The sequence below is a fragment of the Nicotiana tomentosiformis genome, chromosome 2 (assembly GCF_000390325.3).
Source record: "Nicotiana tomentosiformis chromosome 2, ASM39032v3, whole genome shotgun sequence".
NCBI classification, from domain to species: domain Eukaryota; kingdom Viridiplantae; phylum Streptophyta; class Magnoliopsida; order Solanales; family Solanaceae; genus Nicotiana; species Nicotiana tomentosiformis.
Window position 1 is genome coordinate 88,574,930 of NC_090813.1, and position 14,908 is coordinate 88,589,837.

The window sequence follows — 14,908 nt, forward strand, 5'->3', positions numbered from 1 at the left end:
ACCCGACCGGCCCGTCTGCCACCCGTCTTTCAATAAAAGTGTTAGTTATGCTACAGTAGTAGTTTTGAAAGTAAGAATAGATATAGTTTATTTTTATTTCAGCGGCTGCTACAACGTCACACAAGGATTAGGTGCCTTCTGAATCCATAACAAAGTTGGGTTTGCTTCCAAGAGTAACAGGTTAAGAGCATATCTCCAGGGTATTCTAGTATAACATTTCCCATTGGCACAGGAACGGGGACAGAGGAAATGGTATAAAATAACCAATTACAATTTGAATAGAAGAAAATAATTTGTTTTATAGCACTGATCTCCTACGTCTTAGCATATAGATCTCCTATGAAATTGGTCATATAAATAAAGAACACTTGTAATGGGTCATATATATATAACCATCCAACCCGAAGGGAGAAAACCCAACCAATTTTCCCTGGTTACCACCCCATTCATCCGAATTGTAGGATCTCGTGTGAGCTATATCATGCTAAGACCATTTTGGTTTGCCGTGGTATCTACAACCAGTGTTTGCATTGGAAAGTTCAGTCGAGCTCAGAAGCATGCACATCCTTGGTAGAAATTCCAGCAACGTTGCCTGGTATGAAACTGCCCTTTGAAAGCAATCGGATAACTGTAAGCGAAAGTGTTCCACAAAACTCTATACTAACAAAACATGCAGGTTCTGGAGATCCGTCTAAGCGAAAAATGGGCAGAAGTTGAAACAAAAATCGTTACAATCTCTACTAAACCAAATGAAGCATGGATTAATCAAGTATTACATTCTATAATCAACCAAAACACTGTTTATTTTTTATTCACACCGGCTAATCACAAGGGAAATTAAGTGGAAGGATGTGGGATCTCCATGCACTGGTACCAGCAAAACAGTGGGAAAATGTTTACTTTGCAAATGATCAGTGACCTGCATTCTTCCTACAAAGGGCCAAATCCATCCCTAAACAACAAAGGAGATCCTTTCTGCGATTTCTGCAGTTTATTATCTAATCACCAGAAATTACTCTTGAGGTGGTTCTCAGCCAGCTTTTCAGAGATTAAGGTTTTATCTGAATGCCTTATTTCACAAATATTTTAGAAATTTTTGTGATAAATTAACACCTTTTGCAGTGATTTATACTGCACAATGATGTAAACATATAGCAACCACAAGAACCTCAATTGCACTTAATTTCAGTGATTCATTAAAGGTTTCAGCTGGATGATTCATCAACAAGACTGGAGGCACCAAACTTCAGATTACAGACATAACCTTCGGGATCAAATATATGGAATTGTTTCCAGAACAAAAAAGCAACATATACTCCATGTAATTGGTCTTACAGGTGAAAGATTTCCCATTCTAGCATTTTGGCAGGAAAATCAAATTTTAGGCAATCAAGAAATAAGACAAACATAATAGATTTTGGCCACTGAATACCAAAAAGGAGTATATACAGCATAGGTTTGCCAACTTGCACTTGCCAGTTGCCAAACAACTTCTTCAAGTAATCATCAAAATTTCAAGCATTCTTACTCTTTCATTAGAAGGGCTTTGCTCATATCAAGATTATAGGAAAGGACAAAAAAGGCACACCCCCACAGCCAGGATAATAGATAAAATCTCTTTGCTTTTGAAGCTGTTGAATTGTAAAAGATGTCTGATAAAGGGAACACATTGATAAAATGCATTAGAAGATCAGATCCATTCTTCATGACTGTGCACTAAAGTAGGTAATCAGACTAACACTGAGTTATTTGAGGTGAATGAACCTAGCCCAAGGACTTCAAACATCGACCAAATGGCTAGCCAATGTATTACTAGGAGAAGACATAAAGACACCAAAATTACGAAGCAAATCAGGCACGAGAAAGAAGAGAAAAAACATTTAGTTTTTCCTAGGAACATATTGCATACACGATATAGTCCGGAGAAGGTAAAAATCGAAGATGACACCATAAAACCCAAATAAACAACCAAATTGCTCAAAAGTCTAAGGTGGAGTTGACTATCATTTTAAACTAACCTTTACCAGACATTCAGACCTTTGCTCCCACAGGCTTGAAACAGTCGATATTGCACAATACAGCAGATCTCATCATGTCACCAAAGCTGCCGCCAGTGGCATCCATTAGTCATGAAAGCAGTTATTGCATTTTATACAATATCAGGCTATTATGAATTAACATAGAGGTAAATTGAAGTACTCTTAGCAAGTGGTAATCTAACCGGTCAATGCTGTTTCTAGATTTCTCTGGTTGTTCCATATTATTGTTCGCCTTTTCTGAAAGATCCAAACTCTTGCTTTTCTTTTCCTTGCGGTCCACGCTAGATCTGGATTTATCTCTTCGATCTGTGCTTGTTCTAGGCTCTCTCTTGTCTGCACTTTGCCTGGATTTCTCTCTCTGATCTGTGCTTGGACGAGGTCTGCAATCTGTGCTGCTTCGAGGTTTATCTATTTGGTCCATACATAGTGCAGATCCATTTCTAAAAACAGTTGATTTCTCAATAGCTGATATGAACTTCTTCAGATGTTTTATGTACTCAGGGAAGACCTCCAAATCACAATGGTTACCATTTTTAACCCACAATGGTTCATATTTCTGCTTGGATAGCTCAAAAAGTTGTTTGCCATGGGAGCAATCAACTACATCATCTGCAGTGCCCTGGAAATTCCCCAAAAAAGTGCATATATATCAACTAGAAATTCTGAATCCAACTAGAAATTCTGAATCCAAGAGTTAACATTATATCACATCCGGAAAACAGAATAAATTGGCCTTCAGAGAAGGTACATCCAGAAAACAGGATACTACTATAATGCTGTAGAAAAATTAATTTTTGGCGGAGTTTGTGATTTTTTGCATTACAACGAATTATTGATGATAAAATATGAAAGGGAAATCAATTTTTCTACATGATACTACTCTTAGCCTTCGTAAGACAATAACTCATATTTCCCTGTCCTATTTTGAATCGCCTGCATTGACTTGCATGAAGCTCAAGAGCAAAAGGTCTGATTGAGCTATTACATTTGAATTTTCAAGACATCTGCGGAACGAAATGGCTGAAAATGTAAAAAGGGAATAAACATGTAGACACAAATTCAAGATAACACAAAGTGGGGTGTGTGTGTGTGTGTGTGTGTATATATATATATAAGTTGACTATTTGAATGTGGTGGACTTATCCCATTTACCGAAAAGAGGTCATATGTCAACCAATACAATATTTAGGGAACATGAACAGCCAACCAAACAGAAAGCATGATATAGAAATCTATTAAGAAAAGAAAAAGGTTATAAAAAATCTAAAACCCAAAAAGAAAGAGGAAAAACAGAGGTGAAGATTAGCATGGCACGGGTGGAGTTGAGGCTCGTAAGTGGAAGCTAAATGGGAGAGATCTGGAGGCAGAATTCCAGACATTAATCCAACCTCTAATCTAGGTCCTCCATAAACACAATCAAGCAAGGAAGATTTTACCTACTCCAATATGCATAATCAGAATGACCCTAGTTTATATCCAAAGATCACAGTTTAACCAGTGAATTGGTTTTGAAATTTATGATACAACACTTCAATTTAATCTAAAGAAATGTAGAAGAAGATGTAGAAAGTTGAAGAAGAAACATGGATACTCACATGAATAACAAGGACAGGACATTCTACCAATGGTATTTTGTCAACATTCTGCATCGTAAAGAAGCAACTAATTACACAATGAACTCAAGTCCTTCAACTAAACTTTACAAACTGCTAGAAATATTATGTTAACCTTATATATGTCAAACCAATATGTCCGCTTCACTGGATACATTACACGAAGTCCGGAGAGTATTGGGCTGTGAAGAACCACCGCTCTCAATCTTGACAATCGCGATGCCAGATCCAATGTGGGTCCACTCCCAACTGACTGTCCATATAATATGATATCTTCCTCTTTCACCCCATATGTCTCTTCAAGACATCTATATGCTGCTTCTATGTCGGCATAAGTGTTCTGCTCACTTGGCTATAGGAAAATAAGAATATAAGAGGTTTAACACTTTAACATCAACAAATCTCCAGTCTAATTTATCATCAAAATAAATCCTTAATACCTTGCCGGTGGACCGTCCATACCCTGAATAATCATATCTGCCAGAAGAAAGGTTTAAGGTAATTTGAACTTCAAAGATGTATAAACCCACTAACATGGTTTAAAATCAAAATTTTCAATGTTCAAAAGGACGAGGGTAATCAGCTTCTTTCGAAAACTCACAGTACACTTTCCTCCACCTTTCATTCAGATGTATGCAATCAGCTAAAAAGGACGAAAGGAAGCAAAACACAATGGAAACAGCCAGTGGGCATCTCTCACTTTTTGGAGATCATAAAAGTTCTAACAAGAGGTAAATTTCAAAGACAATACATGGGCAAGGTCTAAATGTTACTTGTACAGTCCACGTAGTCCAGATGTAATAAAGCTTATCTCTTACAATAAAGAAACAAGCTTTCTCGGCATTACTTCTCATTCACCAGATCTGACTGGAAAAATAATCCTAGCTTTCATCAATCTATCATCTTAACTTCAGCTGTGCCATAAGAAGACAAGTTCTCAACTGGTCTTCTCTTCATATGAAAGAACATACAGAAAAGCATCAAGAATAATGCTCCTTCGTTCCAAAGTATTTGATACCATTTAATTCTCATACAACTTCTACAACTTTGAAGAAATAAAATAACTTTCATTAATTATTTTTTTGATAAAAACAAATGACAGTTATTTATTTCTTCAAAGTTGTATGAGAATTTAAAACTTCAATGTGATGTTTTCTCACAAAAACTAGCTTTTTAACCATTATTAAAGCATTTTCTTCAACTACTGCTACTATTATTCACATACACAAACATATACATTTAAGTCAAATTAATATCCTAATTTCAGTATCCAATCAATAAGATGGAACAGAGGGAGTATTTCAACTTCAATCGTACTACGAGAGTATAAGTGTTCAACCAAGTCTCTCTTTGTATCAAAGAACATACCAAAAATTCAAGGATATTATACAATTATGACACTTAAGAATTTCTTTTATGAAGTAACTGAGATATCACTAAAAGCATGACATTTAAGAATTTCTCAGATGCAATCACTAGTTTATTAAGCCGAATCTGAAGTTGCATCAGCTGTATTTTTCTGATGCAATCACTAGTTTATTAACCCAATCTGAAGGTATATCAACTGCATTAGGCTTTAGGACGTTAATTATATACTCCTATTATTCATTGGGAAGGGTAGACACAAACAAAGTCCCAGACATATAAAAAGAAACTTATAAACTAACCAGTTGATGCATACACTGGATTCTACAATTGAAACAAAAAAAGTCACTGTTTCATTCTCATCGGACAGCAAGACATCTACTTTTCACACCAAAAAGTAAAGAAAAAAAAGAAGAAGAAAAACAGCCACAAATAACTGCAGTTAATAAAAAATATTATATGAGCATGAGAAAGTATACCCCATCAAATTGACCCGGAGATGGTGACTAAGTTCAGTGAATAACTCGTACATTTGCCCCAGATCAGCAGCGTTACCGTGCGAGTAAAGCAGCGTCAACGTCGCCGCCGGATTCTTTACGTACACCGCCACAATCGCCTTTCCTTTCTTCGTCGATAGCCTCAAGACGTCGACGTTTTCCTTCGCCGCCACCTCAGTCATCTTCAATTTCCCTGTCGATTCTTCCACCACCACTCCATAAGACGGCGGATTCGGCGGAAAAAAGGCAAACTTTGCTGCCATCGATGACGTCACTCCCCCCATTATCACTTCCCCTATCTATAACTATATCTATAAACACACACACACACACACACACAGTGTACTATATGAAGCAGTGATCAGCGTAACAGTGTAAGTGTAGGATCCACAGACTTTTAGATTTGTAGCGCTAGGGTTTAAAATCGAATCTGTTAACTTATGCTAATAATCTCAATTTATGTGATACCGTATAAATCTACGGCGATACATATAGATTTGGCTGTGTGCTGCGTTTGAACGGAGAACGTAGAGAAAAAGGAAAAGTGGAGGGATTTCCGGCGTTAAAATGGAAGAGACCACGTGTAATAAAAATGCTGGTTGCAAAATTATGCGGTACACTGCCGTTGTACGGAGGACAATGTACTACTCATGTCTTCGCTTGACACGTGTTGGCTTGGGTTTTACAGGTACCGTTGATGGTACAGACATGTCTCTTTTACTGCCATGATGGAGAAATGAGTGATACACAATTTTTAATGATAAATTTCTAAAATTTAAAATTTAAGTGTGATTTTTTTTATTTTCCCTTTATTTGTAATAACATGATTTCATAGACAAATGTACTGACATATTTTACAATATAAAGTTTTAATTGTTTTTTACTATATATATAAAACAAGTTTGCTAACGCTAAATAACGGAACTCGGCTTCTCACTGACTAAACTTTAAATACTATACGAGTTGGAACGGGATTCCCTTAGCTACTTTGTTACATATATTTTGTATATGTATTTCCATCTTTAAAAAGAGTATTACTTAATCATAATTAATTGCATGTTTTTAATTCGTACTCTTCTGATTAAATTATCTAACTTGATGCAACAGCCAATATTGAATGTGAACAAATACTTTTGGTAAAGGAAGTGTGAATGATTTTGTAATAATGGGGTTAGGAAACATGGGATTTTGGAGGGTTCGAAAACAACGATTTTGAACAGTGTTTGGATTAGACTGTCTAAAAGGTTATCATGTCTGTCTAAAAGTCATTTTCGGTTGTGCAGAGCTTATCGTGTGGTGTATACTTTATTTTAATGAAAATGAACTCTATCCAGCTTGAATTTATAGTCACGTCTCAGTCCACTATTAATTCAATCCTATTTGAATAAAATGATGTATACCAACTTTGACAATTTCAATGAAATAGAAACGCATTTATTTGTAATTAAAAAATAAATAAAAAATTTAACAACAACAATAACTCAGTATAATCCCTACTCTTGGGATGACTCGAACTCATAATCTCTTGGTTGGAAGTGGAGGTTGCTCACCACTAGAGCAACTCACTCTTGTCAAATAAAAGATTTAAACAGAGATTAATTAATTGTTCTTTGGTAAATCTTGTATATTGTTGTGAACTTGTACCACTGAATCTAACATGAGCATAAATATCAATAACTTATGACCATGATTATTATTTTTTTATATTTTTTGAAATTGTGATGTCGGAACCATCTTGCGCACGAGGTTCGTGCTACCTTCCACCAGCACATGTACCAGTAACTCTGTCCACCAAGACTTGGATATATATAACTAGGTGATATCTTCTCATCTGTCTAAGCATTGGTGTATACAGTTACGTGGTACATATTGCTAATGGAAAGTAGCAGGTATTTAGAATTAGTCGAGGTACGCGTAAGCTGGCCCGGACACTACGGTTATATATAAAAAAAAAACTTGAACATATTGAAAGAGATCAATTGTTATTTTTTTGCATGAAATTTGAACGCTAGGCAGAGGCGGATTCAGGATTTTGGCAGGATGGGTGCAGTATTAAGAAGAGGTGGATCCAGAATATAATTTTTACGGGTTCAACCTTTAGTTCTTACGATTGCGTACCCATTGCACTTTTGGAATTATAAGTTCAATTTTTTTTTTAAATAGTAATTTTCTTATATCTATATCTATTTTTCATGTTGAAAATATTGAGATCAGTTGGACCCATTGACTATATGCTACATCATACACTGCTACTAGTTTTAATATACACATTTTGTTTAATCATATAAGATTTTACAGCGACAAAAGAAGAATAGGAATTTCAATATGTGAAAATTTTAAAAGAATAAACCAAATAAAAAAAGAAATAAAAAGAAAAAGTACTTAATTAATACGCAAAAAATAACACCAGACACATTCATCTCCCGTGGGCGTCTGATTTTAGAAAAAATTGAAAAAATAACAAGATTGACATAAAATTTGAACTCACAACCTCATCTAGAGAGGCACAATCAATAACCATCACATTATATAATACTTTAAGCATAATGTGCACACATATATTTAAGTAAGAACATAATTATTTGGTTACGTAGATTTGGATAGAAATAGACTTTGAAGTAAGAACATAATTATTTTCAAATACCAATTTAGTTTGATAAAGCAAATAAAAAAATAGCAGTTTTGTTTGGTTACGTAGATTTGGATAGAAATAGACTATATTATATACTATACCTGTTCGAGGGCTTAAATGATTAGCTATTTTTCATGAGCACGTTAACATAAAGTTAAGTCAATGTCAACATCAAGTGACTTGCGGTTTATCAATTGATTGGTTAAATAGTTAATTTAAACTCGAACGTTTTTAAAATTGAGTTGGATATGCTTTGAGGAGTGCGTTGATTTTGAAGTACTTCATAAGTCCTGCAATCAATAGAAATGACAGTGTATTGTCTCGTGTGGATCATGCTGCAGCCTTCAAATTCCACTAATCAGAACGTTTTAATTGACTCGAATATTCTTAAACAATCAGAAGTTTTTGTTTTCATACTAGCTTTGATTAAATGCACTATAAAGTGGAATTAGAATCCTTTTTTCCTTTTTATCTTAAATTTGATCAATTGGACAGTAAGATGGAGTTTATGAAACTCGTATACGGTCAAAACCGAGTTTGCCCTTCGTATAATTAGTTAAGATTGGAGCATGATGGACCGAGGGTCGTCATTATAATATCAAGTTGTGATGTGAAGTTGGGTTATCGAGCTCAAGATCCAGGGACCGATCAATACCGAGTTCGAGTCAATATCGAGATCGATACCCAGAGACCGATTGATATCGAGCTCGAATCAATATCGAACTCGAGTCGATATCGAGCTCGAGTCCCAGAGACCGATCGAGCTCGAGTCAATATCAAGCTCGAGACCCATAGACCGACCAATACCTAGACCAACCAAGATCGAGATCGAGCCAAGAGACAAAGAGCAGTTGTAGCCGCACTAGGAAAGAGAATCTTGGTGGAAATTAAGGAAAAACTAATTAACTAATCTATCATGGCATCCCCACTATGTATTTTTAATTATTCCAAAGTATGATTCTTCCATTATATGAAGAGTGACTATCATTTGTGAAAGGCAAATGGAAATACATTGATACACCCTCACATTCAGAGATTATTGAGATTTACACACATATACCAAATGTTATCCTTTTTGGGGCTTTGGACATTGATTCATCTTGTTCGTTTATCAACCATTCTTTACTCAAATTGGGTTTGTATTCATTCTTTTTTTTACAGTCAATATTTAATATATTTCTACTTATTTTTCTAATTTGTACCAAGTTATACAACGTATCTTTAGAACTACGTATAAATTCAACTCTATTCGTTTTTCGGGTAAACAGTTTGGCGTCCACTGTGGGGCTAAGGATAACGGTAATTGTTTGGTATGAATATATACAAAACACACCATTTTACACTTGCTCTTGGAAGTGTCTTTGATTTCAGGTTAAAAACGACGAACCCTCAATTAATGGCTCTACCTATTGACAACGAAGTTGGCCTTCAAGATGAGAACAACAACCTGACGATCGGGGATGAAAGGCCACTCGTCGATCCCGTTGGATCTCGGGTCGTAGATCCAATTGACGTTAATTTACATGTGGCCACCAAGGCGAACCAACGTTCTGACCCCGAAAACAACATTCATGGTGGAACTCGATCTGTAGTTCGAAATACCCAAAATATTGGTGAAGACGGGATCAGCCTGCGTATGGTTTTCGAAATATTGCAAGCTCAACAGGTAGCAATAGCTCAGTTGCAGAGCCAAACCCAGGCACCGAGCAGGGCCGAGCCCGATCCACCCCCAGAAGTCACCCACAAAACAGGGCCAGTTGTAGTAAAGTCAAATGAACAAGAATCGGGGACTAATCCCGAAATTATTAGAATGCTCGAGTAACTGACAAAACGAATTGAGTCGGGAGAAAAGAGGATTGAAGCAAATGACAAAAAAGTATAAACTTATAACTCCATCGTTGATCAGATCTCCGGGGCACCACCGGTATTGAAGGGCTTGGATTCCAAAAAATTCGTACAAAAGCATTTCCCCCCGAACGCAGCTCCCAAGCCGATTCCCAAGAAGTTCCGCATGCCCGAAATTCCTAAATATAATGGGACGACCGACCCCAACGAACATGTCACATATTACACATATGTTATTAAAGGGAACGATCTAGAAGACTGTAAGGCGCCGTAAAATATTTTCCAAGAACTCAAGGTTTGTGGTGCCGAGGTGGGCTAGTGTGTAAGGCCCCTTGAATTTCTATTGCTAATTCGATTGATTTCGAGCTTAGGAATACAATTTAATTTAGACCCGAACCATATGAGAATTACTGAAGTGAATAAAGTTATTTGGATACTTGGGGATAATTATTTTATTAATCTTTGAGTGTTGTAATAATGGGGAACCCTTGGATGTTAATTTCAAAGCAATAAGACTAAAGAAAATACAGTGAGCTATCTCCCCATAGCGCAGCTATAGATTAGAGGGAAGCAGAAAAGTTTAGCAAACCAGTGAGCTAAAGCCTTATAATACAGGTGTAGCACCCCGAAAAAAATTCGAAATACTTAAGCGCTATTAAGAAAGTTGATGTGCGCTAATTATATTATTTTGTGTGCAGACGAGGACTATTAATTTGATGTATATCAATTGGATATGATAATAAGTGTATGAGGCATATTATAAGTGATGTGTGGTCTAAGGAGAGCGCTAAGTCTAAGTCAAGTTGGAAATTATATGATGGACTAAAGTTCCAAATGAGTACACACACGGCCAAACTTTGGACGAGTATATGTGTGTATGTATATATATATATAAGGAGTTATATGATATAAATCCTATCAAATGAAAGATCATCGATTCTAGTTTCTAATGCTTCAAACCGTTTGTCATTTGGACATTCCTACAAGAAGTTATGACCAAATTACCAAAGGCTAGCGGAGGAGCCTGCGGATGTGAAGCATCCGAGGCCGCATCTGAAAGAGAGGCTGGCAGTGAAGTGTTGCCATAGCATCCAAGGTTCGTATCCGAACTTCAAAGAGGAGTGAAGTGGGGATGCGAAGCATCCAGGTCCGAATCCGAAACCCAGAAATCTGGGCCTATAAATACAAGGTCGGGGGAGGGGAGTATTTTGAGTATTTTGGGGTTAGGGTTCTTGAGGTGAAGGGGAGATTTTGAGCTCAAATCAAGTCCAATCAACCAAGATAAGTTTTTAATAATGTTTTGGGTTGATTATTACTCAATATACATGAGTTCTAATATCATTCTTACATCCAAATACTAGACTTCTTCATCAAATCCTCAAGAACATAAAATCACTAAAGTTGTGATTTTTCAAGATTGATCTACTAGAGGTAATTCCAATGCTTCAAACTCGTTTATTATGAGTAGTTAGAAGTATTTGAAGCATTTGTTACGAGTTTTAATGGTTGAAAGATTGGATTATAAAACTCTAGTTCATAGCATGAATAGTACTTTTGAGAAAATAAGAGAAAAAATGAATGGTAATCTTGACGATGAAATTTATGAATACAATGAACCTATGGAATTATTTGTTAGCAAAATATGGAAGTGATCAACTAAGTAATCACCCGAATTGTATATTTTTCAAGTGTTGGTTATGGAAGGCGATGAATAGTAACTTGGTGGCAATGGACAATTGATGTAGTATCATTAATGACTACGAATGGGTATTAAAATATAAGAATGAAGTTGAATGGTCTAGCATGTAAAACTATTTGGCGATTTGAGTTGTTGGAGGCTTGTAGCCAACTTGTGAGCCATATATGGATGTTGATCAATATCTTCGGTCATATTCTGATGTAATTAGGATATCTAATTGTAGATATCGACTTGTTGGTGATGTTGAGCATTTTAATCAACATTAGAATAATGGAGGAGGATTGAAAGCTTATGAATGTTAATAAAGCAAAAGCGAGGTAAGTTGATTAAAACTTACTCTTCTTGAGGAACTTTCTCTAAAAGCATGTTTCGAGTTAATACTTAGGTTGTTTGTAAATGTGCTTTCGTGCTTGTGGGGACAAACAAGTACGGATGTCTCCATGTACTAGAATATTATGTTGCATATGTAGTGTCATGCCGTTTTATAAAATTTTATTTTAAATCTTGTTGGCAAAGTGACACTCAAGGTAAATGTTATAAGTTTTTATTAAAACTTACGTATCGACAAGAGTATACATATTTGAGCGCTAAAGATAAGTTTTCATGGAAAGTATTTCTTTTGAAAATTGACAAACAAAATAGCACTTGTGGTATCTTTTAAAGATTGATGTTAAATTACTAAAGGCTTTAACATGTAAAAGGTTATTTATTTAAATTTTGTTCAAAGGATTTAGATTTTCTATAAATGCTATGATTTGATAAAAATAGATCATTTGAGGCTACTATGCTATGAATCTATTTTGAAGTATCAATTATTTTGGGAGTTACTTGTGTTCACCTAGATTGACTTTGGATATATCGTGTTCGTTGTCATGAAACTGCACGTGCCAGTGTAGGCGTAGATGGCCACTTTGTGGTAAAGACTACGGCAGAGTGCTATCCCTCGAGAGAGTATTATTTTGTGTTATTATTAGCATGACTGAGTCGATTCGTACGACACTACGATAAGACGACCTGAGCAAGTAGGGTATATGATACTTGCCGCTAGGTACATAACCTAGTTGACCTTCTTGTGTCGGTGATGGTATGGTACTCCTAGTGAAATGTAAGGATGATTTTCTTATGTTTAGGCCTAAGGAGCCGAAAGTGATTTCGATGACTTAAAGTAAATGGAATGATTTTGTACTATTTTATCCAAAATCTTGGATTGATATAAATATTTTAAAAGTTTATATTGTGGGTTATATTTTACTTGGTTGTTATTTAAAATAACAAGGGTCATGAATTGATAGAATTTCTTATCATTTTATATCAAATATTGATGCATTATTTTTATAAAGTTTGTCCCAAGAACTTGAGTCAGAGAGAGTCTATGACACTTATTGAGTACCGCTGTGGTGTACTCAGCCCTTAGGGGCCCCCTCCAGGGCCCTGCTTACTTTACATGTTTCAAGATGATGTATGATACGTGGCATGTGGTCAGGCCAGGATGACTCTCTTTCCTAGGTATTATGAAGCACCACTTTTATTTCGTGGTAGCTATCATGTTCTTCCTTATTTTATTTTGTTGGAACTACTCCAACCGTTGGTTCTATTCTTTGGTATAAAGGATCCATAGATAGTTGTGAAAGGTTGTATTAACAGGGTTGTACACGACATACATGAAAGTATATTTATTTTACTTGGTCTCATTATTATTATCATGAAAGACATCATGTGTGATTTTGAATTGAAAAATATTTTATCATTAAACTTGAAAATGTATATGATTTTCAAGGAGCTTCCGCAATTAAATTGGTTTTCATGCATATGATTTGGGTGCATCACATGGTTTGGTTCGATTGGGTCGGGTAGTTTATTGGGTGCCGGTCACGTGAATTTTGGATCGTGACAACTGGGATAGCACCAGTGGAAAAATACTGCACCTGATTTTAGCAAACCAGTGAGCTAAAGCCTTATAGCACAGGGATAGCACCAACAGAAAAATACTGTACCTGGGCCTATTAATACATGAACGGGGAGAGAGAAGAATAAAAGAATTTCAAGACTAGGGTTTTTCTCTCCATCACTCATCCAGCCAAGGCTTCCAATATATACCTAAGGTGAGTTTTTAAGTATGTTTTTATGATGATTTCACTTCTCAATCACTAGTTACAACAACGTTTTGATTGGATTCCATAGGATTTCTTCAAAATTTCAAGAACACCCCAAAAGTTGACTTTCAAGGTTTGGTCTACAAGAGGTAATCTTTTACCCTTAAACCTACATGCATGGATTGTTAGTGATAAGGAATAAGTACTAGCACTTATGAAATGGTGATTGGAAGCCATAAATACTTAAACTAGATTATTGGGTGTTGTAGAGATTTTGTAATGAGCTAATTAGTGAAATTTGGTAGATGTGAGTTCATTGATGATTATAATGGTTCTAAGAAGGTATTTAGTGGACAAAGGATGTTGTAGTATCTCTTGTTGGTGGTAAGGAGGTATTGTTGGATGAAGAAACACCATTACTAGAGGTAGTTGGATACTATGCACTCTAGGTATTTGATAAAATGCCAAAATGACCAAAAACCTGGAAATATTTACTAATATTGGTCCAATTAAATTATATTGATGTAGATTGAAGTTGTAAGAGTAGTGGGTGATTTTAATATCGCTAAAGAGCCCCATCAAGGTATGTTGGCTAAACTACTCTCTTAGAATTGAATTCCATGACATTCCCGTAAGTTTCAAGTATGGTTGTATTAAGTTCCTTATTCTATGTTCCGAGATGTTCCCAATAAATTCGATTGTCCCGAATAAGCAAAGTGCCGAGAATTATATATTCAAAACGTGTTACGAATGTTCCTATCACATTATGGTATCCTTTGGGAATGTGTTCAAGAATGATATGTGTATTAAAATGCTATGTCTTTGAGTCGTGTTTCAAATGAAGGTTATGATGCCAAATTGTGTGAGAAAATCCCAATATGCTTAAGACTCTTAATTGCTCATATGTGTACCTAAAATCTTGATTGGAAATATCTTATTGTTGATAATCTATAAAGATAGTTGGAAGTGAAATAAGTGAATTGGGGATATAAAGTGTTGATATAAAGTGTGGCCAAAGATGGATGAGATTGATGTGATAAAATTATTCCCTTTATTTAGGATGAGATTGATGTGATAAAATCATTCCCCTTAATTGGGATGAGATTGATTGATAGAGAAGGATTA

General features: G+C 35.7%; 1 protein-coding gene across 4 annotated transcripts; it reads right to left on the bottom strand.

Annotated features, from left to right (window-relative positions):
* Positions 1-223: 223 nt before the first annotated feature.
* LOC104111459 (uncharacterized) lies at positions 224-6,089 on the bottom strand. 4 transcript variants are annotated; one of them, XM_009621159.4, is made up of 7 exons: positions 5,497-6,089; positions 4,093-4,129; positions 3,768-4,004; positions 3,635-3,682; positions 2,222-2,658; positions 2,019-2,104; positions 224-603 (listed from the first exon to the last, which is right to left on the bottom strand). In XM_009621159.4, the coding sequence occupies exons 1-6, from the start codon at positions 5,796-5,798 to the stop codon at positions 2,032-2,034; spliced, it is 1,134 nt and encodes a 377-aa protein (XP_009619454.1). In that variant the 5' UTR covers positions 5,799-6,089; the 3' UTR covers positions 224-603; positions 2,019-2,031. The 4 variants fall into 4 exon arrangements, with proteins under 4 accessions (XP_009619454.1, XP_070051809.1, XP_009619457.1 ...); XM_070195708.1 differs by having other exon boundaries at positions 224-610; XM_009621162.4 differs by lacking the exon at positions 224-603 and adding an exon at positions 714-1,354.
* Positions 6,090-14,908: the final 8,819 nt, after the last annotated feature.